The sequence below is a fragment of the Pieris brassicae genome, chromosome 3 (genome assembly GCF_905147105.1).
Source record: "Pieris brassicae chromosome 3, ilPieBrab1.1, whole genome shotgun sequence".
NCBI lineage: Eukaryota > Metazoa > Arthropoda > Insecta > Lepidoptera > Pieridae > Pieris > Pieris brassicae.
Genome location: NC_059667.1, coordinates 21,963,816 through 21,988,054, shown reverse-complemented (window position 1 = coordinate 21,988,054; position 24,239 = coordinate 21,963,816). Strand labels below are relative to the sequence as shown.

The following is a 24,239-nucleotide window of genomic DNA, read 5'->3' as shown; positions in this document are numbered from 1 at the left end:
CATACGAAGAAAATATCGATTAATCATGTGGATGAAACCGTGAGACGGATCGTGAATTTGTGATTCTCTGGGCTATTAAGGGGAAGTATCCCGTAATAGAGGCACACACGAAAAAAAACACCGACCGAAAACATGCGACAGGGAATTCCCCGTTCCGTTCGATGGACGCGCTAGGGTTGATTGATTTCAGGGATACTTACTTATGGAGTGTGTGTTATGTATTCTCTATTCACATTCTTCTCCATTTTATATTACTCGCGCATCTCACAACTAAAATGATTCCAATGTTCCTACCGAAATTAGTCGTGAAGCCCAAGAACGCACGAACTAGTCTGGCAGCCTACCTCAGAATTTATGCTTGCCTAGTATATTAAATCTTGTGTCAGACGTTTTATGCATGTTCTTGTTCAGCTTTGTGTGTGTCTTATTTATTGTATGTATGCTTTTAATGACAACCTTCTTTCTCCTTTTTCATATCGCTCATATCTCAAAATCCAGTGAAGATCCCCCGTCACCAAACTTCATTTATCCGTATGGTGCAACGCTTACAGTTAAAAAGCCAGCTGTAGCAATTCTGTCCAGCAGTGATGTATGCTATCCTGTTAAAAGACCAGTTGCAGCTTTATACACTTCGGAGAAGACAGGAGGTATTCATTTATTTAAATGGTAAATTAAGGTAGTCTATATTATTGTATTCTATATTGCATTCTTTAATATTGTATAGAAGTTATTCAAGATTTCGACATTACTAAAAATAATAAAAATTTACGACAGTTAATTTGTCTAGAAGATTTTGATTATGAATTGCGAAAAGTACAAGTACAACATATATTAATAATAATTAATATTTATTATTTCGTGGAGGATACACATAGACCACGTCAAGTCAAGATTATCTTCTCACTTCGCGCTTCGTACTCTCCTTAGATGCTTTCCAAAATCTGTTCTTTCAAGTAAAAAGCGTACATTACTGGCAACGCACTCGTGAGACCTCTGGTATTAAGAGAATCCATGGGCGGCGGTTAACTTAACATCAGGTGATCCTCCTGTCCGTTTGATCTATATAAAAAAAACGTTTAAATGACAATACACAATTCCTTAGTCAAATAACATTTATTATATTTGATAAAAGTAGTATGCGGTAGAGCTTCAACTAATAAACTTTAACAACTTAAGTTGTTCTATAAAATAAATAAATTAAAATCCTCTTTATTATCCAACTCTTACTCCCTCTAACAAACTGTAATGTAACTTAATGAATGAGCATTAATCAGTTTCATAAATACAACACATCTTAGTAAAACAAATTAAATAACCACACACATAAAATAACATTAAATTTAACTTGAATTCCACACAGCCGGTGTAACAATAATCACACACACACACATATATATATCTCAAACCAGAACCGAAAACGGTGAAAATATATAACTTTATTTCAAAGCGAGTTCACAACAGCTTGCCTCCTGAGATACCGGGAGAGTAGACGCCTGCGAAGGGAGTCCAGTAGTAGATGGACTTTGATACAGTAATAGCGTATGACCGCAGCGATTTTTATATATATATTTTATACAGGTAAGCTTTTCGTGATGGGTTCAGGTCATTTCTTCACGGATCAGTATTTGGACTGTGAATGTAATGATCTCATTCGTGAGTTAATATTCAACTACTTCGGTGGAGTAACTGATTTGCATCTCAACCCAGTCGATGTGGATGATCCTGATGTAAGAAATTCTATTAATTTATGCTGTCCTGGTATGGTGTCTCAAATCACAGTTAATATCAGGTGTTTGTTTTAAAAGTTATTTTGACAGATAAATTTACATTTTCCATTACAATCGAATTCAGATTAAATACGATTGTTTAATAATTAAAAAAGTTGTGCCAACTTGCATCAATTGCAATAAATGGAAGCTTTTAGGGACACACAAAAATAACATTAAAATAATAATAACATAATTCATACAAACTATAAATCTCAAACGCGGGAAATATAAATTATAAGTTATTGCAAATTTTTAAAAGATGCGAAACTATGAGCATCATAGGTAGAAGGGATTCTGGGAAATTTTATTTGCTAACTTACACATCCTAGGATTAGTAGCGTTAGAACCTAGGGCGGTTCCACAAAATGGCAAACTTAATAAAATTACAGAGGTGGTTCAAAGTACTGTGTTGTTATCTTGTTTTTGTAAGTACAGATTTTTTGCAGGTAAACGAATACCGTACCTTAGGTGATGTACTATGGCTCAGTACTTTGCTTCTGCCGGAGCCAGCAAGTTCCCCACCACCACGGCTGACACCGCTTCATCCTCACGCCCTCTTCACATGGAGACTATTTTCTCTCAATCTCTCGCACTGTAAGTGGTTATAGTTTAATTGGAAAATAATATGTTTACTGTTTTATTACAAGACAGTTTCTTCTTTGGTATTGAATTAATCAACTAACTGTTTTTTAATTAACATAAATAGTCTTTTTTTTAACTGAATTAATGAACTTTGTGATAGTTAAAACAGCCTAATAATATTAATTATATATTTATTTATTAATTTTTAATTCCCTATTCCAGTACCAGAAGTACTAGGACTATATGAGGAGTTAGGAGTAAAACACGAACCTCTTCGGCTGATCGCCCCGCAGTTTGAAACTCCATTTCCACCTTTACAATTAGCCGTAAGCGGAAAATCTTAAAATTACTTATTCAAAGAAATATATTTTACTGGTTCGTACGTGTGTGTGTGTCACACAACGACTTTAATCTCGACCATCCACGAAACTATTAAGACATTAATCGAAGTGAAACATCTTTATCGGCGTTCGAAAAAAAATTACCGTCACATTTTTCCGTTACGCGTCACATTTTTCGTTGCGCTCCATTTTTCGTTGCGCTCCATCTTTTTCTTGTCCCTACCACGGTTGATTCGAAGAGATTCGAAGCCATTAATAACAAAAATATCATAACGATAACAATGATAGTAATAAATCTATTACAATTAATGAAATTCTGTAATCCTAGTAGTAATAAGGTAAAATGAAATAATTGTATTATTTGTATTCATGTCTATGATAATAAAAGCCTTGTGTTAAACTTTATCTAATTTAAGTTTATTTAACCAATTTCTGTAAAGTAGCATATATGTAGTAGATATTTTTTTGAAAAATAAGGTCATAAAGAAGTTTCACTTCTTACGTGTGTACACTAGTACACGCACATATTTTTTTTAATGTAATGAAAGAACGTTTGAAATGAAGTTATTTTAGGTATTCGCTCCGACGTTTCGAGAGCCACCTCCACCACCATTGGAGCTATTTGACCTCGACGAAGCCTTTTCTTCAGAAAAGTCACAACTTGCAAGACTTGCAAACAAGTGTCTGCAGCCAAATAGCAATAGGATGGCACAAGGTATAGCGTTCACACATTTACACTGGCACGAATGGAAATCTCTTTCAGTCAGTTTCTAGTCTCCTGGTACACTGTACCCACTTCGCTGGACGTCAAAGTCAGACAAATCCGTTTATTTGTTTAATAACGCTGCAGCTATTTTGTTTTATGTAATTTTTGTTCAGATAATAACCTGCAGCTGAGTTTCATCTTCGGACGTCGAGGCAGAATACGAAATTCCACCCGTATCAACTCGACGTCCGTCGTTCCACAACTGAGCGTTTTTTTTAAGAAATATTTTACCCCGCAACACTACTATGTGAAACCAGCTGCCCACTAAAGTATTTCGTACCAATTCTTAAAAAGCAGGCAACGCACTCGCGTGCTCTCTGGCATTGAGTGTCCATGGGCGACGGTATCAAAAAACCCTTATGTTTTTTACAGGTGATGGACAACTAGAAAATGAACTAGAGTACTTCATACGAGAGTGTGGACGTGCTGTGCGATTGACGAAGTCCCAGAACCAAGGAGCAAAACAAGTGTTACACCAACTTGGTTTACAACTAGCAACTTTTAAGAAAATTGCGCCTAAAGATTAATCTTAAGATTAAAATATTATTCAAAATAACGTTTTATTTTATGCGTTTTATACTCCTGCATCCTGCAACTTCTTATTTTACATTCATAGATTATAGATACATACGAAGCAAATATCGATTAATCATGTGGATGAAACCGTGAGACGGATCGTGAATTTGTGATTCTCTGGGCTATTAAGGGGAAGTATCCCGTAATAGAGGCACACACGAAAAAAAACACCGACCGAAAACATGCGACAGGGAATTCCCCGTTCCGTTCGATGGACGCGCTAGGGTTGATTGATTTCAGGGATACTTACTTATGGAGTGTGTGTTATGTATTCTCTATTCACATTCTTCTCCATTTTATATTACTCGCGCATCTCACAACTAAAATGATTCCAATGTTCCTACCGAAATTAGTCGTGAAGCCCAAGAACGCACGAACTAGTCTGGCAGCCTACCTCAGAATTTATGCTTGCCTAGTATATTAAATCTTGTGTCAGACGTTTTATGCATGTTCTTGTTCAGCTTTGTGTGTGTCTTATTTATTGTATGTATGCTTTTAATGACAACCTTCTTTCTCCTTTTTCATATCGCTCATATCTCAAAATCCAGTGAAGATCCCCCGTCACCAAACTTCATTTATCCGTATGGTGCAACGCTTACAGTTAAAAAGCCAGCTGTAGCAATTCTGTCCAGCAGTGATGTATGCTATCCTGTTAAAAGACCAGTTGCAGCTTTATACACTTCGGAGAAGACAGGAGGTATTCATTTATTTAAATGGTAAATTAAGGTAGTCTATATTATTGTATTCTATATTGCATTCTTTAATATTGTATAGAAGTTATTCAAGATTTCGACATTACTAAAAATAATAAAAATTTACGACAGTTAATTTGTCTAGAAGATTTTGATTATGAATTGCGAAAAGTACAAGTACAACATATATTAATAATAATTAATATTTATTATTTCGTGGAGGATACACATAGACCACGTCAAGTCAAGATTATCTTCTCACTTCGCGCTTCGTACTCTCCTTAGATGCTTTCCAAAATCTGTTCTTTCAAGTAAAAAGCGTACATTACTGGCAACGCACTCGTGAGACCTCTGGTATTAAGAGAATCCATGGGCGGCGGTTAACTTAACATCAGGTGATCCTCCTGTCCGTTTGATCTATATAAAAAAAACGTTTAAATGACAATACACAATTCCTTAGTCAAATAACATTTATTATATTTGATAAAAGTAGTATGCGGTAGAGCTTCAACTAATAAACTTTAACAACTTAAGTTGTTCTATAAAATAAATAAATTAAAATCCTCTTTATTATCCAACTCTTACTCCCTCTAACAAACTGTAATGTAACTTAATGAATGAGCATTAATCAGTTTCATAAATACAACACATCTTAGTAAAACAAATTAAATAACCACACACATAAAATAACATTAAATTTAACTTGAATTCCACACAGCCGGTGTAACAATAATCACACACACACACATATATATATCTCAAACCAGAACCGAAAACGGTGAAAATATATAACTTTATTTCAAAGCGAGTTCACAACAGCTTGCCTCCTGAGATACCGGGAGAGTAGACGCCTGCGAAGGGAGTCCAGTAGTAGATGGACTTTGATACAGTAATAGCGTATGACCGCAGCGATTTTTATATATATATTTTATACAGGTAAGCTTTTCGTGATGGGTTCAGGTCATTTCTTCACGGATCAGTATTTGGACTGTGAATGTAATGATCTCATTCGTGAGTTAATATTCAACTACTTCGGTGGAGTAACTGATTTGCATCTCAACCCAGTCGATGTGGATGATCCTGATGTAAGAAATTCTATTAATTTATGCTGTCCTGGTATGGTGTCTCAAATCACAGTTAATATCAGGTGTTTGTTTTAAAAGTTATTTTGACAGATAAATTTACATTTTCCATTACAATCGAATTCAGATTAAATACGATTGTTTAATAATTAAAAAAGTTGTGCCAACTTGCATCAATTGCAATAAATGGAAGCTTTTAGGGACACACAAAAATAACATTAAAATAATAATAACATAATTCATACAAACTATAAATCTCAAACGCGGGAAATATAAATTATAAGTTATTGCAAATTTTTAAAAGATGCGAAACTATGAGCATCATAGGTAGAAGGGATTCTGGGAAATTTTATTTGCTAACTTACACATCCTAGGATTAGTAGCGTTAGAACCTAGGGCGGTTCCACAAAATGGCAAACTTAATAAAATTACAGAGGTGGTTCAAAGTACTGTGTTGTTATCTTGTTTTTGTAAGTACAGATTTTTTGCAGGTAAACGAATACCGTACCTTAGGTGATGTACTATGGCTCAGTACTTTGCTTCTGCCGGAGCCAGCAAGTTCCCCACCACCACGGCTGACACCGCTTCATCCTCACGCCCTCTTCACATGGAGACTATTTTCTCTCAATCTCTCGCACTGTAAGTGGTTATAGTTTAATTGGAAAATAATATGTTTACTGTTTTATTACAAGACAGTTTCTTCTTTGGTATTGAATTAATCAACTAACTGTTTTTTAATTAACATAAATAGTCTTTTTTTTAACTGAATTAATGAACTTTGTGATAGTTAAAACAGCCTAATAATATTAATTATATATTTATTATTATTTAATAATTTTTAATTCCCTATTCCAGTACCAGAAGTACTAGGACTATATGAGGAGTTAGGAGTAAAACACGAACCTCTTCGGCTGATCGCCCCGCAGTTTGAAACTCCATTTCCACCTTTACAATTAGCCGTAAGCGGAAAATCTTAAAATTACTTATTCAAAGAAATATATTTTACTGGTTCGTACGTGTGTGTGTGTCACACAACGACTTTAATCTCGACCATCCACGAAACTATTAAGACATTAATCGAAGTGAAACATCTTTATCGGCGTTCGAAAAAAAATTACCGTCACATTTTTCCGTTACGCGTCACATTTTTCGTTGCGCTCCATTTTTCGTTGCGCTCCATCTTTTTCTTGTCCCTACCACGGTTGATTCGAAGAGATTCGAAGCCATTAATAACAAAAATATCATAACGATAACAATGATAGTAATAAATCTATTACAATTAATGAAATTCTGTAATCCTAGTAGTAATAAGGTAAAATGAAATAATTGTATTATTTGTATTCATGTCTATGATAATAAAAGCCTTGTGTTAAACTTTATCTAATTTAAGTTTATTTAACCAATTTCTGTAAAGTAGCATATATGTAGTAGATATTTTTTTGAAAAATAAGGTCATAAAGAAGTTTCACTTCTTACGTGTGTACACTAGTACACGCACATATTTTTTTTAATGTAATGAAAGAACGTTTGAAATGAAGTTATTTTAGGTATTCGCTCCGACGTTTCGAGAGCCACCTCCACCACCATTGGAGCTATTTGACCTCGACGAAGCCTTTTCTTCAGAAAAGTCACAACTTGCAAGACTTGCAAACAAGTGTCTGCAGCCAAATAGCAATAGGATGGCACAAGGTATAGCGTTCACACATTTACACTGGCACGAATGGAAATCTCTTTCAGTCAGTTTCTAGTCTCCTGGTACACTGTACCCACTTCGCTGGACGTCAAAGTCAGACAAATCCGTTTATTTGTTTAATAACGCTGCAGCTATTTTGTTTTATGTAATTTTTGTTCAGATAATAACCTGCAGCTGAGTTTCATCTTCGGACGTCGAGGCAGAATACGAAATTCCACCCGTATCAACTCGACGTCCGTCGTTCCACAACTGAGCGTTTTTTTTAAGAAATATTTTACCCCGCAACACTACTATGTGAAACCAGCTGCCCACTAAAGTATTTCGTACCAATTCTTAAAAAGCAGGCAACGCACTCGCGTGCTCTCTGGCATTGAGTGTCCATGGGCGACGGTATCAAAAAACCCTTATGTTTTTTACAGGTGATGGACAACTAGAAAATGAACTAGAGTACTTCATACGAGAGTGTGGACGTGCTGTGCGATTGACGAAGTCCCAGAACCAAGGAGCAAAACAAGTGTTACACCAACTTGGTTTACAACTAGCAACTTTTAAGAAAATTGCGCCTAAAGATTAATCTTAAGATTAAAATATGATTCAAAATAACGTTTTATTTTATGCGTTTTATACTCCTGCATCCTGCAACTTCTTATTTTACATTCATAGATTATAGATACATACAAAGCAAATATCGATTAATCATGTGGATGAAACCGTGAGACGGATCGTGAATTTGTGATTCTCTGGGCTATTAAGGGGAAGTATCCCGTAATAGACGCACACACGAAAAAATACACCGACCGAAAACATGCGACAGGGAATTCCCCGTTCCATTCGATGGACGCGCTAGGGTTGATTGATTTCAGGGATACTTACTTATGGTGATTTCATTTTTAAATATGGCATATTGTTTTCACTGTGGCCTTGATGCCCTTTGTATACACAGGACCTTGGGCTGCAGCCCAAAAAGCCCATAAATAGATCCGCCCCTGGATGAAACCATCAGAAGAATCAACAAAATGGAACAAATTTTGGGCTTTAATAGAAGTTCTGATATACGACTTTAAGATGAGAGAAGAAAGTACAGTCATGGACGCATGCATTATTGTATATTGGATGACAAACGAATCTTCAATTCTTTGCTTGAAAATTGAAGACAAAAAGAAACAGTTTTACCAAATAACAGACGTGGTTACTCAATAAAGGTGAAGTAGAAATGGGCCGGTCACATTGCCTGCGTTTGTGATGACAGATGGGTTTAAAAGGTTACTTCAAATGGCCCAGTGGAAAGAATAAACACTGAGAGAGAGGACACCCACAATAAGCCTGGGAAGGTAAAATAAAAGACATAGCAGAGAAAGATTGAAGAATAGTAGATGATAAGAGACAAGTAGAACACTTTGGAGGACGTCTTCACTCCGTCGGAGGTCATGTGCTAATATTAAATATTATTACATAAACTTCATGTAATCCTTACTCTAAAAAAGGATTTTTTTTAATGTTTTTATAGAAGCACGTACAAAGTCATGGAGATATTTTGTGGTAAAGTGAAATATCAAATGGAAAAGTTATCGCTCAATTTCAGTCAACTATAGAAAAACAATAAAATGATCATAAAATATCAGAAGTTAACTGGAACTTAGTTATTCCAGCCATGAAGACTGCAATTGTATTTCTTATTTATTTTATAATTTGTGTTGTTTGTGATTTCGACGATTCCACTAAAAAACTACCAAAAATATATAGAGGTGTGCGAATTTTTAATCCTAAAAAATTCTCTAAAATTAAACATTTACACCAAGGAGTCGAAAGGCGTGATAATCTAAAAACGAAGAAATCTTATACAGTATTTGCACCTATTTCCGTTGTGAAACAGAATGTTCCCGACAGTCCATATTTCAATCCAGATAACAACGTGGGCGTCAAACCAAGAGTTAAAAAAATCTTACACGAACACGACGCACATTTTATTCATAAACGATCCGCTGATGCAAGAAAGAGAGGCTTTGCTGTTGAAAAAGCTAACACAACAGTAGCAAAGGACGCAAACGAGCCAAGTCATGCTAAAGGCAAGGCCGTACATCCAAAGAAACAATCTAAAATCCATCATCCCAAATCTGGCCAAAGAGCTCACAAACACCACAAGAGTCATCACAGATCGCAAAAACGCAACGGGCATAATGTAGATAAACATTCAAAATCAGGGTTAAAACGCACCAACCACAAGAGAAACAAAAATAACACAGGAAGTAAAGTTAGACAAAATAAAAACGTGAGGCACGGTAAAGGTAATTAAAATAATAAATGTGAAAATGATGTATTTTTAATTAACCAAAATATTATTTACAATGGATTTGGTTTTTTCTTTAATAACTTATAAGTTAATTTCGATAAAGGATTTAAGTAGCCTTGTACCACGACCACAGATAAACATATATCTTAAACGCTGCTCTGTGGGTTTATATTATCATTCAATACAGTCCAGGCAGCCAACTCTAGTATGAAAAAATAAGTGTACGAGTATATCCTTACTGTGTAGGGTTATATAAAAATTCCATAGTCATTCATAATTTGATATGGCGTTTCAAATCTTGTCAATTAAAAATAATCAAAGCACAAAACTGAAAGTTCTCTTGAGATATAAAACCTTAGTGGAAACTTCTCGAAGTAGACTACTTTCCGATAAATAAAATCACATTAATCATGTCCAACTTTTGTTGGAAAGCCGAAATCGGGAAGGTATTAACGAAGAGTAGATTCAAAAAATCAAAATGGCGGCTGTCAGAATTTGGCTGCCATTTTGTACACTATATAAAATCTGACTACTTAAATTACTGCAAGGTTAAGGACGAACCTTAACGACCTATTATTCTACGTATAAATCTCTTACATAAATAATTAACATAATTGCTATTATGAGCACATTTAAATAAATATAACAATATATAAACACTTATTAAACATTTCTTATACTTATAGTCCGAAATCGTCGATTAATTGCAAGTAAAGATGCCATGATAGAAGATTATCCTTATGTCGTGTCGATCCAAAAAGCAAGAGAACATTGGTGCTCAGGGGCATTGCTTAATCCACGAATTGTGATCACAACAGCCAATTGTATATGGAAGTGAGTTATGCAAAAGTTATTGAAAATAATAATATTCTAGCGTATTAATGGCCTTTTGCAATTTGAATTTTATACATTTATATCGTGGTTGATACTTGCCGTGATCTGTGACCATACTGGTCATTTGAATTGCAAAATTGTTTATTGATTTAAATAATGACTAAATTATGAAATTTTTATTAGAACATATTGGCAATCTTTTTTATGAGACCAGTTGCTAGGTCATCGCCTAGTTGCTTCAGCTTGCAGTTCCCATCATCAGGTCGTAGGTTCCGTCCCCGGCGGTGCACCAGTGGACTGTCTTTCTATGTGCGCATCTAACAACTCGAACGGTGAAGGAAAACATAGTGAGGAAACCGACTTGCCTTAGACCCAAAAAGTTGACGGCCTGTGCGTGACAGGAGTCTATTGGATTGACAAATGATTATGAAACAGATACAGAAATCTGAGGCCCAGATCTAAAAAGGTTCTACGCCACTGATTTTTTAAAATTAGTTTTTAATGATTATACTGAATATAATGATTCTTAACACCCTAAATATTAACCGGGAGTAGATGTCCCCCTTTTATGTTTTAAGTAACTAAAGATAAAGTTTCGCCTAGATCAAATCGTGTGAGCAGACTTAAGGTCCGAGCTGGCTCCCGCTACGTAGACCGGGGAGGGCAGGTAGCCAGGATTCAAGAAGTAATGAAACATCCCTATTGGAGCATCAGAAAAAATCCGGACTTCGACATCGGCTTGTTGCTGCTGGACAGGAATATCAGGTAATTGTTTAATTAAAGAACTTACAGAAGATCAGACATTCCAATGTCGTTTTACCTTCCCGTTTGAGCATTGGCATTCACGATTACCATAGGCACGGTCTTTTCTTTCTATCTTTTAATTTTTTACTTATAGGATACATAGTAGCCTAACAAGCATGCAATCAAGCAGATCTGTGGCCGAGAAACTGGCAGTAGGAGAATGTTAAATCTACCCTTTTCTAAAAAGGCTTTTATTTGCTTAAAATGCTTGGGGTTGCCAGACCGGGGCAACAACTACTCCGGAAATATACTCATGATATTATTCTATTGTTACCAACTGTTAGCTATTGAAGCTAATATATAATATTAAGAGCTAATATAGGATTGTATTCATCAAATATTAATTTGATCTTTTTCCATTGATGGTTTAATTCATCAGTCTGTTCCACTTTTAAGGCAAGGATTTTTTTTACTACATATAATTGTATTTGTCATTTAGGTTTTCAGATAAAACTCACGCGGTAGATCTTCCAAATATTGCTATGTACCCGGCTTTTGAAGACGCCTGGGTGACGAGTTGGGGCGCAGAAAGAGTAAGGAACCTCTAATAAGGCTATCTACTTTAATATTGAATTTTTTGAACTGGTCCCAAGGATCCCACATCAGCAATTAGGAGAATTATATACAAATTGTATACAGAAAAAGGGTTGGTATAGATATCGGAATCCCTTATGGGTATAACAGAGTTAATCTGACCTCGTGGTCGAATTTCAAGCTACTTCACCTCGCACTGTGTCCTGTGTATGTCTTCGGACATTAGCAACACATGATTGAAAGTAGTAGATAAATTCGTTCGTTTAAATAAATAAAAAAAAACAGTGGCTCTTTCATGATCATTTGTCTAATAGGAAAGTAGCTGATCAGCCTCTTGTGCCTGACACACGCCGCGGCCCTGGAGTTTTTGTGTCTTAAGTCCTGAGGATGTCTTCTTTCTACTACATATTACTCCAAGTGCGTTCAATCTGTTACTATCTTCACCTAGGTTTCGGAAACTTTTTGCCAAAAGGAGAGACTATTTTTCTCAGCACGGCTGAGAGATTGGAGAGAATAAATTATATATAATGTATATGTGTAATTAATTATAACATAATGTTACAATTGATGTTTAAGAGGCTTAAAGCTAGGTACAATATTATGGACCCTGTTAGGGCACAGCAAACGAAGGCATTACATAATTAATAGTAACAAAATAGTACATAAAATTTAACATTTCAGGTTAGTATTAATTATATAGAATAACATTTTTTTATTTATTTAATTTAGAATATTTAGAGTTTAATAATTATGAAATTAAACTATATTTTTATCTTCTAGGTACTCATTAATGCTATAATAACATTTACGTATAAGAAGTTTTTTTAGTTTGTTTGTATATGTATCTTTTTTTTCATTTCTTAGTGTCTCAGGTAGTTTGTATAATAAACTACCTACTTATGTGTTCAATTATGGTATTGGCATAGTCTGTAATGTGTGTATTTCTGTAAATTAATAAATTTCAGCGTGATGGAGTATTTGAAAACAAAGGCATGGCTCTCCAAGTATACCACGCTCGCTTGATGGATAAAGACAAATGCAACAATGTAACACAGCGTTTTGGAGTGGCCGTATCGAATAATTTCATATGTCTCTCGCAAATGGGCAGAAGGGCGCCTTGTACTGTAAGTATGGAAAAAATGTGTGCGTGTAGTATACACACGTAAGTAGTGAAACTTCTTTATGACCTTATTTTTCGAAAAATGATCTACTATATGCAACTAACTTTACAGAAATTGGTTAAATAAAGTTAAATTAGATAAAGTTTACCAAAAGCCCTTTATTATCATAGATATGAATACAAAAAATACAATTATTATCATTTTACCCTATTACTACTAAGATTATTACGGAATTTCATTAATTTTAATAGAATTATTACTATCATTGTTATCGTTATTATATATTTTTGTTATTAATGGCTTTGAAAGTCTTCGAATCAACCGTGGTAGGACAAGAAAAAGATGGCGCGTAACGGAAAAATGTGACGGTCTTTTTTTTCCAACGCCGATAAAGAATTTTCAATTTAAAAATATTTGTTTTAATGCCTCTGATCTATATATTTGTTATAGATAAATAAGTAGATATGTCATCCGCTTTCCGTCAAGAATGATCGCTAATCAATGTCAAAAATGTATAGAGTTTAACTCTAAGACATGTTTATTTCCGCACGTCTCCTTATATACGCTTAAGCCTACTTTTAGGCCGGAAAATAAAACGCCTATTTAAAAGAGGAAACTTTATTTAAGAATTAATTTTACTCAATATTACGGAACTACTCTAACTATGTTCACCGTAGACTAACTGTTCTTGACTTGCGATCAACCTCCTATTTTCTATCAGCTGATGTTTAACTATTAAATTGACTTAGAACGCCTGACATTTTAGAGATGTCAGTCAATATCAAGAATAGCGCAAAAAATCTGCAACATTAGCACACCCAACAACAACAACAGGTGGACATTTGGGGTTCGAACACACGACTTTAACAACGCTTGCTTCAACTTCAACAACTGTCGTCATCACAATTATAATAAAAAAAATCTTTTAGCGTGATACTGGAGCACCTGCAGTAAGCGACGGTATTCTCTGGGGGCTGGCTTCTTGGGGTCTTCGTAAGCTGTAAGTTAAATAATAACTGCTATTATTTACTATAAGTGTTTATAACCTGGTTTGATTATTGACGAATGGTTGTGTTTCGGACATCGGAAGGTCCGAATGAAAGATTCTTAAAACTTACACATTAAGTATTTACGACATAAGTTTTAGGATTGTCAATGCATTGTTTAAAGATCCGTATTGAATTATAAAAACTAAAGCTCGAATTACAAAAATTAAAACTCGAATTACAAAAATTAAAGCTTGAATTACAAAAATTAAAGCTCGAATTACAAAAATTATAATTCTTATAAAAATTTGCCGAAGCGTATTACAAAAATTAAAGCAAAAATTTTAAAAATTAAAGATCGATATATAAGATATATATATCACTTATAAATGGTCGACTTATACGACGTCGGTCGGTCTTATTCTTATCTTCTTCGTTTATTTCAGATGCGGAACAGAACGGTATCCCGCAATGTTTTCCTACATCGGGTCAAGATCTAATTTGGACTTTATAACGAATGCCACACACTACCTTATGTCTGATAAACGAAATTATGTGTTTTTGGATAAATTTGTGTTAAATAGGGCCGATACAACGGAAGCACCTACAACCAGCCATTTAGAATATTAAATACAAACTATTTTGGACTTTTCTTGCTCCTACGTAACAATGTTTGATACAACACCCATATCTATAAGATTTGTACTACATGAACTAAGGAGTCATCGTATGAACCCCTGAGCTGGACTGGGGCTCTGTTTAAAGTAATTTTATTAAGAATTACTCTATATTAACCACTCGCGTATAACAATAGATTATGAGCGAAATAATGACGTGCTAATTGCTATGTACCGAATGAATGCAATTTTAACAGTCAAAGAGAATGCCTACGTCTGGCTTTGCTGTAACACCGACGATTTGGGAAACTGTCACGCTTATAACTGATCGAAATGTACAGCCATGGCACGTACAAACGTAGGAAATTTTCACGACTGTAAAAAAGCAAAACGTTCGTTTTGCGTTCGTACGTACGTACATAGGGAAAGAAAGAGAAAGAGTGAGCAAAATGTACAGCCTTGGCTCGTACAATTAATTCTAATGAAATCTTTCCTTTTTCATCTTTTAAAGGCTTAGGTTAAGTTCACTTTGAATGTGAATCCTCAAACACCGCACACTGTACTTTTATGTACTCTGTCCTGTAAAACCTGCCTTGCGTTCCAAATATCGTATAGTAGTTTCTGAAGTTATAGCGTCTGATATATAGGCGTCTGAGGGAAAAAATATAATTTTTTAGGATGCGTGCGCACACGGTCACTAAAACTCGACACCTATTGTCAACATTTTAAAATATAAAAGGCCAATTTCTTTAATTATGTAGAAATATTTTTTTGTGATATTTAAATAAACTTTATTTATCTAGATACGTTACAGTAAAACTTTCAATGTATTAAATACCTTTTTTCTATTGTTAGTGTCGTTTTTTCTACAAACGTACATAAGGCGATAAATTTTTTAAAAAGATTTTTATCTTTACACCAAAGAAGTATAACTTCTAACGCGTGTACACAAGTACATACACGTGTATTTTTTTATGAGTCAATAGGGTTTTCTATTTAAAATTAAAATAAATAATAATTATACGAGCATATTTAATATTTTCTTTTCAAAATTGTAAAACACACATTTTGAAATTGCAAAATTATATCTAAATCTCATATTGTAATAGTAACAATGTTTTTTATTACTCTCAAACTAATTGATAACTCATGTATACATCTCTAATATATAATGTCTAACAAATTCATTTTAACTTTTCACTGTCATTTTCGATTTTGCCAACAATACACTTATAAACTTTTTTATAACTAATCGTTTTTACAATCAATTTACAATACTACATGTCTCTATGCACCGAACTTTTCGAAAATTATCGGAATTAACGTAAACTACTTAAGATTAACACGAAAAAGCAAGTCCACATACACAAAAAGGTCTATACACGATCGGAATTGTTTTTATTAAAAAAAAAAGTAGAGGGCACTGTCAAATGTCAATTTCAAATATCTGACAGCTCTGAAAAGTGAAGTTTGAGTGACTTATAGTACTATAATGATTGAGATATTTATGAAAAATTGGATTAAAGTATGGAATTACACAAATTAAAACAGGAAAGATATTTCCATATATTTCTAGAAATGTCGTTACAAATTAAGTTTAATAAACACCGTTCAGTCGTCTGTCTCTTTTCATTACAGCGTATACACAGTGTGACAAAACTTTACTTAGATTTAGTTCAAGGGATCAATCTTTGTGAATATTATCGTGTTCCAAAAGGCATCAATTTACTAAGTACTGTAAAATATGTCAAATTCAAATGTAAATGATTTGACATCTCTGAAAAGTGAAGTTTGAGTGACTTAGAATACGGTATGATTGAGAAATTAAAAAAAAATGATTATATTATTTATAATAAAAAAGTTATTTCCATATATTTCTATAAAAATAACAAAAACTGTTCGCCTTTAGCGTTCTGTCATCTGTCTCCTTTCATCACAACGTGACAGAAGGAGACAAAACAGTACATAAGCTAGATTTAGGGAGTATTTTGTTCCGTTCGTGGATAGGCCGTCAAGTCAATTCTTTGGCAATTTTAATATTCAAAAGTGGATTTACAATTTCTCAAACTGGCTGTAAGCGTCTTAGCTATTGTGAAAACTGGCAAAGTGTGAAACTATTATATGATTATTTGAAGGTCAGATTTCCATTGACATAAAAAGAATTTTCCATCCATATTCCAAACTAATGGGCCGAATACCCATTCCCCTGAGTAGACATGAGGCTGACACGTGTCCCTGAAACCGTACGTAAAGGAATTAAGGATTCCCCGTTCCTTTCTACTTACCCAGGCATACGACAGACTCACAATCTCACAGAACAGTGATAATTTACTGAACCTGCCATGTTTTTATTTATTATAAACCGTTCTCCAACTCCTCTATATTTTATGTGGTATATGTCAAAGGAAAATCTTTGACCATTTGAACCAGTAGCAACGTAATAAAGCGTTTGTTATTGAATTATTCTATTAAGTACATATTGTGTTAGAAATTAACAAAATCTATTATCCTATATTATTGTAAAGAACTGGCCAAAACATACGTCTTAAAACAATATAAACAGTTATAACAATATAACTGTCTCATTCATTAATATATATTTCGCTTCTCATGAGTGAGACAGCAATATAGTTCGATACTTGAATATCCTTTGCCCTCATTGGCTGGTTTAAAGTAACCGATGTTATATTGGATTTCGAACGGCAGAGAAAAATAAATCAGAGGCGCTACAGCCGTTATAGGTCTGGGCCTCAGATTTATGTATCTGTTTCATGGTCGATTGTCAATCTAATAGGCAAGTAGGTGATAAGCCTTCTGTGGTTAACACACACTGGCGACTTTTTGCGTCAAAGGCAACATTTCCCCAAGGATATTTTCTTTCGTCGTTCGAGCGCATGTTAAATGCGCACAGAGAAAGAAACCATTGCTGTACAGCTGGAGATCGAACCTACGACCTCAGGGATGAGAATCGCACGCTGAAGGTAGGCTAACGCTGCGCTGTGAGATTAGCAACACTTTTGAATACGATTTTCCATTATTATTGGTACTTATTCTGAGCTCATATTCCTAAACTGTTAACCAGTTAGTCTAAAGATCACAATTTCAAGAACGTGAGTCTTAAATTGTCGCTCCAACGTTCAAAATCCAATATTAATACAAATAACACAAACTAACAAAAATTAGGCCAAAGACAAAAAATACTTAAAATGGAACTTATTTTGTACACCATAAGCCGTAATTTTATCTTATCTAGTACCTGGCCACGTCTATGGTAACAAGTATACACAAATATAGTACTGAGCAAATAATTATGCAAGGCAACACTTAACACACAAAACATGGAGTTTTTGTCTTGTTTTAACTTTTCGATCAATAAAACCCTTAACTTCGTCAAAGGACGAAGGCCCGTAATACTGAAACGTCACACGACGAAATCTAGCTTCAGCAGTTGTCAAACCTTTTGACGTAGGAAGTTTGACGCATTTGACAATTGTGACAGAGACTGATTTACGGGCCTGAACAATTTTTTGTTTCAACATAACAGAACAATAGCAATTTTGAGGGTCACATACCACATTAAAATGACTACAGATGTCTATAGACTACGAAGATAGAATAAACGAACGTTAAATTTATAATCTGTGGACAAATTCACACAAATGTATAAGTGTTGCCGTGCCAAAGACATTTTGGATGGAGCAATCTTGACCGTAAATGAAAAACTTATAAGAATATATTAATCGAATATAAATACAACTAGAGAACTATAAATATAATACAAAACAACAAATAAATTCGTGCTCCTTACACCTAGAATGCCATAAATTGTAAACTCTGCTATACTCTATGCCATGTATCGAAAGGTTTGAGTGGAGGTAATCAGCCAATTTGTCCTAAACTAACGCACCAGGCAAGAAATCCAAATTTCCTTACGCTAAAAACTCCCTGATTTTTTCTTAATTCTAAATATACACAAAATAATTTTGTACTCTTCGAAACGAGTTTTAAATGGCAACACTTTATGGCAACTTCTTCGCCAGATGGACTAGGGCATAGACAAAAATACTTTGCGCCAAGTGTATATAGAATCACGTAACGCCACTATACGTTTCATAGCGGCTTAACGTAAAGTAATTTTTGTCCAAGCTCTTTGTAACTCGTAATCCTAATAGTCAAATTGATAAACTTTTAGATAGTAGCAAGGTTGGTAGCATTGAAATTTTTAAAAGCGTAGCAATCCTTATTACAATTAATTGTGACCTTCAGGTCACGAGTAGGACGAGATATTTTATGAGGTACTTCACCGAAAACATTTATACAATACTTTAATGAGTCAAATGTCAAACTAAATTGTCAAGTTCCGTAGAATTGAGGTTCTGTGATATTATGACACTTGCGTTTAACACTATCAAACAAATCCCGTTAAATCTTTCTAAGTGTTCCAAAATCGAATTTGAAAATTCAAATAGTATTCGAAATATCTTTGTTTTGAATTTTTTCCCATACTTTAAATATCGAGGATATAAAACTGTCAGCTGTCAAATTGACAAGTTTAAAAGTACCCGAATTTAAATCCGAGGTAATTCGACATTCCCTAGGGCTGGTTCAAAAGTAAAGTTTCCAGCTCGTCAGCAGATCGGAGGAGGAATGCTGCGGACTCACGGTACCCGGTGATCAATTGCCGAACGGCGCCGACTTCGGAACCAGAGAGTTTGTGAGACAATAGAGATTTTTGTGAGCTGGTTCCTGTTATGGATGGCGTGGATGTGGAATGAAGAGTTGTAGTCGATGTCTTGAGCGACAGATCTGTTGGAGCTGCAAATAAAGAGAGATTTGTTGATAATTATGGCCAAACTATAAATATCAATAAAAACTTATCAGAGGGGAAGACAGAGTGTCACTTTAAAAGGTCGGCGACGCACCTATGAGCCTTCTGGCAATTTGAGTGTCGATGGGCGGCGGTAACACTTAACATCAGGTGAGCTTCCTGCCAGTTTGCCTCCTATTACATTTAAAAAATCGCATCATAACTCTCATAATACTGCGATTTTTTAAATGGAATCTAGCTTTTGACCTTAAGCTCCTTTACAGCTCAGCTCGGGCTGATTTGGCTAGCGTAACTCGACCGGCATGGCCTTTTGCTAGCGATTAGCGTAAGGGCGTCCAGCGAGACTCGTACCACGTCTTGGGTCGTCGTCGCTACACACGGCTGGATTTTCTTCACCGAGATAAAACGTTTTCATTTAGTATTTCACAATCTTAAAACATATCAACTGAGTAGTTACCTAATATAAATAAAGTGGCAATAAGCTTACCAGTTATATTGGGAAATGTGTGCGTGTGCGCAGCCATTGCGGATAACAGTGCGCTCTGATACGCAGCCATTGCCGCGTTAACTCCGACACCTGAAAAATATTATCAAAAAAAATTATACAATTATTTCTTTATGATAGAGAAATTTATGGTTTAATGAGTAATAATTTTAAAACACATTACCAGTTGGTGGCAAAGCTGTAAGGGTTGACAGTAATGCTGTATTTGACAGCGCTGAAGATTGGCTTGTCGATGAGCTGAAATTTAATTAAACAAAATAATGTTACCAAATAGAAATATTAATTATTTAACTGTTGATACTTTGTTTCTTTTAAATATCAATATGGTACTATGTCAGAAATTTTTTTCTGTCATATTTACCATGCTCCTATAGTGATCCATTTTATAGGGTTTTAAAACATTTGATGGCTTACTTATCTGTACGAGCCAAGGCTGTACATTTGGTTTAGTCTGGCTTTCTTAATTCAAGAGTATAGCCAGACGCAAGCATTGTCTTCAACTGTTACATTGCATTCATTCGTTAAATAGCATAATAGGTTAACACAGAATAATCCGATGACTACGGACCGTATAGAATCCATAAAATGAGATGAAGAAGACAAGGCCAATTGAGATGAGATGCCAGTGCCTAAAATCTGGCTGACTGGCACTGGCTTACAAGAATTTGGCCTAATAGAATCTAGTATTATCTTTTGTTAAAATAGCTTTTACACATTAAGAAAAACACTTTTTGAACGGATTACAGCTATGTATTATTATTAAAAAATAGTTATTTACATAACTTCGAAATTTTAATTTTTTTCCGACGTTTCGCGGGTCACCGTGACCACGCACGCTGAAAAGCTAATTATAAGTTTTTAATAATAATACATAGCTTTAATCCGTTCAAAAAGTGTTTTTCTTAATAGAATCTTCCAATTCAGGTAACTAATAATTGTTTACGTTTCATTCCCTACAAAAAAAAAAACAAACCAAAACCTCTGGGCCTCAGATCTGTATCTGTTATGTGATTGTCCGACTTTTTGGGTCTAAGGATACATTTCCTCACAATGTTTTCCTTCACCGTTCGAACGAATGTTAACATAGACAGAAACTCCATTGGTGCACAGCCGGGGATCGAACCTACGACCTCAAGTGTGAGAGTCACACGCTGATGCCACTTGGCCAACACTCTCTGTAGAAGACTAATTATAACAAGAAATATTGCCATTTACAGTCGGTGCTATGTTTTCCAAAGGTATACATTATTTGGGCGGCCTATAAACATTACAATACTAGTGATCAGTTAATTTATTATTGGACTATGTAAACAATATATTTATTTATTTAAAAAGCAACGACATAATGTACTAACTATAGAACTCACCTTTGTCTGCCAAAAGACGGTGGGTTGCCAAAAGTGGATGGGAAAGATGGTCTAAACAGCGGCGCTGGCGACGAAGCTGGACTGGAATTTAAATAACTATTAAGCCTTTTCAGATGCTACAACGAAGTTTATTTATAAAATGTCTCTTTTTTTGTTCCCTAAACAAGATGATAATATATGAACGAAAACAACCTGACGTACGGAAACACACACCACACACTATTGAAATATGTCTCAAACTGTTACAAATAAACTTCCGTCTTAAATTGTTTTATGGAATCTCGCGGTTGACCTTAAGGGCCTTAACTTTTCGGGGTGTTTTGGCGTAGCACGGCGGAAAAGTCCCCTGCGAGACTCGGACTTCGGCTTGGGTCGTCGCGGGGAGGTCAATCGCCTGAAGGGCAGGACGGAAGCTCACTGGAGTGAGCGAAGTACGAAGTAAAGGTCCTCACCTTCCCCGGTGAAGGCGGTTTTTTAAACCTAGTCTGTTTTTGACTATTATTAATTAAAACCTCTTTTTTGAGGCGAATTTTTTCCCGAAAATGAGAGAGAGCACCGAGGTTGCCCCTGGCGAAGAGAGCTGCGACACTCTTCTCAGGATTTATTTGGAAGCCTCATTTCCGAAAGCTTAGCGACGTGGTTGCGGTCTGGAGTATGTCCACAATGACGCCTCTATCTTTGTGGGTGGTATACAGAGTGATGTCATCGGGCTCCACATTGGGATCCCTAGGAATGTCACTGGTGAACAGCGTGAACAGGAAGTGCGCGAGGACTGAGCCTTGAGGAACTCCCGCCCTGATGAGTTGAGGGAACGACAACGTTCTCTACACCATAGCGTATCGAACGGTTGGACAAGAAATCGTGTACGATACGGACGAGTCTTAGTGGCACTTGAAGGTGGTACATGTACAACGCCATCTATTGCTTAAAAAATAAATCAAATCGTGAATTTAGATAGTATACAGTTATTGAGACGTTTAAAAGTGTACATTGTTACGTATATGAATAAATATTTTTTAATATTTATTTAAAAAAGAATAGGTTTAACAATTTTTTGTTAAAATATTTTTGATTTATTATTTACACTCTGTGGTTCTATTAATGTTATGATGTTGTTTGTAGCTTGTGAGGGCCATATCATGGAGCAGGAAGATCACTATCGGGTCAAGTTATATTGGACATTAAAAAATATTTTTTTTGTCTTATGCTTTTGAGGTAGAATGCCTATAGTGAACTGTGAGGACACTTCAAGAAGCTTGTGCAGGCTTAACCATAAAGCGCAGTCATCGTAGCTTAGGTATTTACCTTGCAGTCTTGCTGCCAGTGTTGCCATTCGCATTGTCAAGCTTCAAGCTGTTGTTGTTCAGCAGTGGTTCCATGGTGGGGCTGTTTGAGGGCCTGGTGGTGTCCGCTGCAGCCTTGCTGTGTCCTGGGGCTGTCGTAGTCGTGGTGGATGCTGGGCTGCTGATTGCCCCGCTGTACAGGTTCAGGAATGATGATGTCGCCGTCGTGTCTATGGCCTGGATTTATACCTTATATTTGGTTAGCTATTTTATACATATACATTTAAAATAGGTACGAAATTTGATAATTTAGTCCCATTGAAGAAGATCTATGATGACCCTGACATAAAGTGGTAATAACACTAAACCAGTGGAGCTCTAACCCTTAATAAGTCTCGATCTTAGGTTGAATCCGTTTATTTAAATTAAAGACAAGTAGGGGATCATCCCACAGCGTCAATTTTAGATTTTAGATATACCCAATTCCTCACAATGTTCTTCACCGTACGAGCACATAGACTGAATGCCCATTGGTGCATGACCACAGTCGCATGCTGAAGCCACTAGGCAAACACTGCTTAATTGAGACGAACTTACACTGTATAAATTAAAATAAGAAATAAATTTTTATAAGAATTTTAAAAAAATTGTGCGTGTACTAGTGTACACACGTAAGACGTGAAACTTCTTTATAACCTAAATAATAATAATGAATAATAAGAAGTTTTATAAGAAGGGTTTAACAAAAGGCTTTTATTATCATTTTTCATTTTACCTTATTACTACTAAGATTATTACAGAATTTCATGAATTGTATATACTATCATTGATATCGTTATTAATGGCTTCGAATCAATCGTGGAAGGGACAAGAAAAATATGGAGCGTAACGGGAAAATGTGACGCGTAACCGAAAAATGTGACACTGAAAGAAGTTTCACTTTAAAAAATAAAAAATATATATTTTTATAATGGAATATAAGATACAGGTATCACTTATTCCAGGTCATTAAATTTGAATACAACACCCTCTGTCTTATTTGAGAGAGTAAGCCGCGCTGAAAAACTCTCAGTACTCTTTTAAAATAGCAAACATAAAACAACACTGATTTTAAAACAAATATCGCAAATCAATTACGAATATTACCAAAATTGCAGTTAAGTGATATTTTTTTTCTACTAAGTATTATTATTATTATTATTATTATGATTACATACTACTTTTTTGCGACAAACGTGCAAACTAGCTGTCTCTGGGAGACTGACCACGTGTGGTCCCCAGCATGATGATGAGCCAGGGGCATTTACAACCACAAGACACTTTTTTCTTTCAAGAAGTTTTTGTTTTTTTTCTTTTTTGATTATTACTATTTTGTGTGTTTCTGTGTGTGTTTTTTAGTAATGATTGTTATGTCTAGGTCTAATACAAAGTTACATAAGGGATAGAATTTGTCATCAAGAAATCTTTTTGCTCGGTCACCTCCCCTTCTTATAAATTCTTTTTCTCTATCTATCTTACTTTTGGTTCTTTCTTATTAAACATACAATTTCATGTTTTTTTTTAATTCTG

At 35.1% G+C, this 24,239-nt stretch overlaps 4 protein-coding genes across 16 annotated transcripts in view; 3 read left to right on the top strand and 1 right to left on the bottom strand.

Moving 5' to 3' along the window:
* Positions 1 to 25: 25 nt before the first annotated feature.
* On the top strand, positions 26 to 4,087 carry LOC123707829 (intraflagellar transport protein 52 homolog). Its single transcript, XM_045658183.1, has 7 exons — positions 26 to 39; positions 499 to 647; positions 1,579 to 1,727; positions 2,216 to 2,363; positions 2,574 to 2,677; positions 3,266 to 3,407; positions 3,831 to 4,087. Exons 1-7 carry the CDS (start codon positions 26 to 28, stop codon positions 3,983 to 3,985), a joined length of 861 nt encoding a protein of 286 aa, XP_045514139.1. The 3' UTR covers positions 3,986 to 4,087.
* Positions 4,088 to 4,109: 22 nt separating this feature from the next.
* Positions 4,110 to 8,075, top strand: LOC123707827 (intraflagellar transport protein 52 homolog). Its single transcript, XM_045658182.1, has 7 exons — positions 4,110 to 4,123; positions 4,583 to 4,731; positions 5,663 to 5,811; positions 6,300 to 6,447; positions 6,664 to 6,767; positions 7,356 to 7,497; positions 7,921 to 8,075. The coding sequence occupies exons 1-7, from the start codon at positions 4,110 to 4,112 to the stop codon at positions 8,073 to 8,075; spliced, it is 861 nt and encodes a 286-aa protein (XP_045514138.1).
* A 1,013-nt stretch (positions 8,076 to 9,088) lies between these two features.
* On the top strand, positions 9,089 to 14,710 carry LOC123707162 (putative inactive serine protease 58). Of its 2 annotated transcripts, XM_045656993.1 has the most exons (7): positions 9,089 to 9,786; positions 10,478 to 10,625; positions 11,229 to 11,390; positions 11,869 to 11,962; positions 12,929 to 13,087; positions 14,014 to 14,084; positions 14,517 to 14,710. In XM_045656993.1, exons 1-7 carry the CDS (start codon positions 9,153 to 9,155, stop codon positions 14,698 to 14,700), a joined length of 1,452 nt encoding a protein of 483 aa, XP_045512949.1. In that variant the 5' UTR covers positions 9,089 to 9,152; the 3' UTR covers positions 14,701 to 14,710. The 2 variants fall into 2 exon arrangements, with proteins under 2 accessions (XP_045512949.1, XP_045512950.1); XM_045656994.1 differs by lacking the exons at positions 9,089 to 9,786; positions 10,478 to 10,625 and adding an exon at positions 10,708 to 11,091.
* Positions 14,711 to 15,708: 998 nt separating this feature from the next.
* The window catches only part of LOC123706659 (nucleolar protein 4), a 101,588-nt gene continuing 93,057 nt past the window's right edge, over positions 15,709 to 24,239 (bottom strand). For 11 of the 12 annotated variants that reach the window (XM_045655943.1, XM_045655946.1, XM_045655944.1 and 8 more), the window contains 5 exons: positions 22,693 to 22,907; positions 21,388 to 21,483; positions 20,184 to 20,257; positions 20,003 to 20,092; positions 15,709 to 19,502 (listed from right to left, as the gene is read on the bottom strand). In XM_045655943.1, the coding sequence (XP_045511899.1) occupies positions 19,282 to 19,502; positions 20,003 to 20,092; positions 20,184 to 20,257; positions 21,388 to 21,483; positions 22,693 to 22,907 (696 nt within the window). In that variant the 3' untranslated portion in view covers positions 15,709 to 19,281. The remainder of the gene's footprint in view (positions 19,503 to 20,002; positions 20,093 to 20,183; positions 20,258 to 21,387; positions 21,484 to 22,692; positions 22,908 to 24,239) is intronic. The other variant, XM_045655945.1, reaches the window with a different exon arrangement.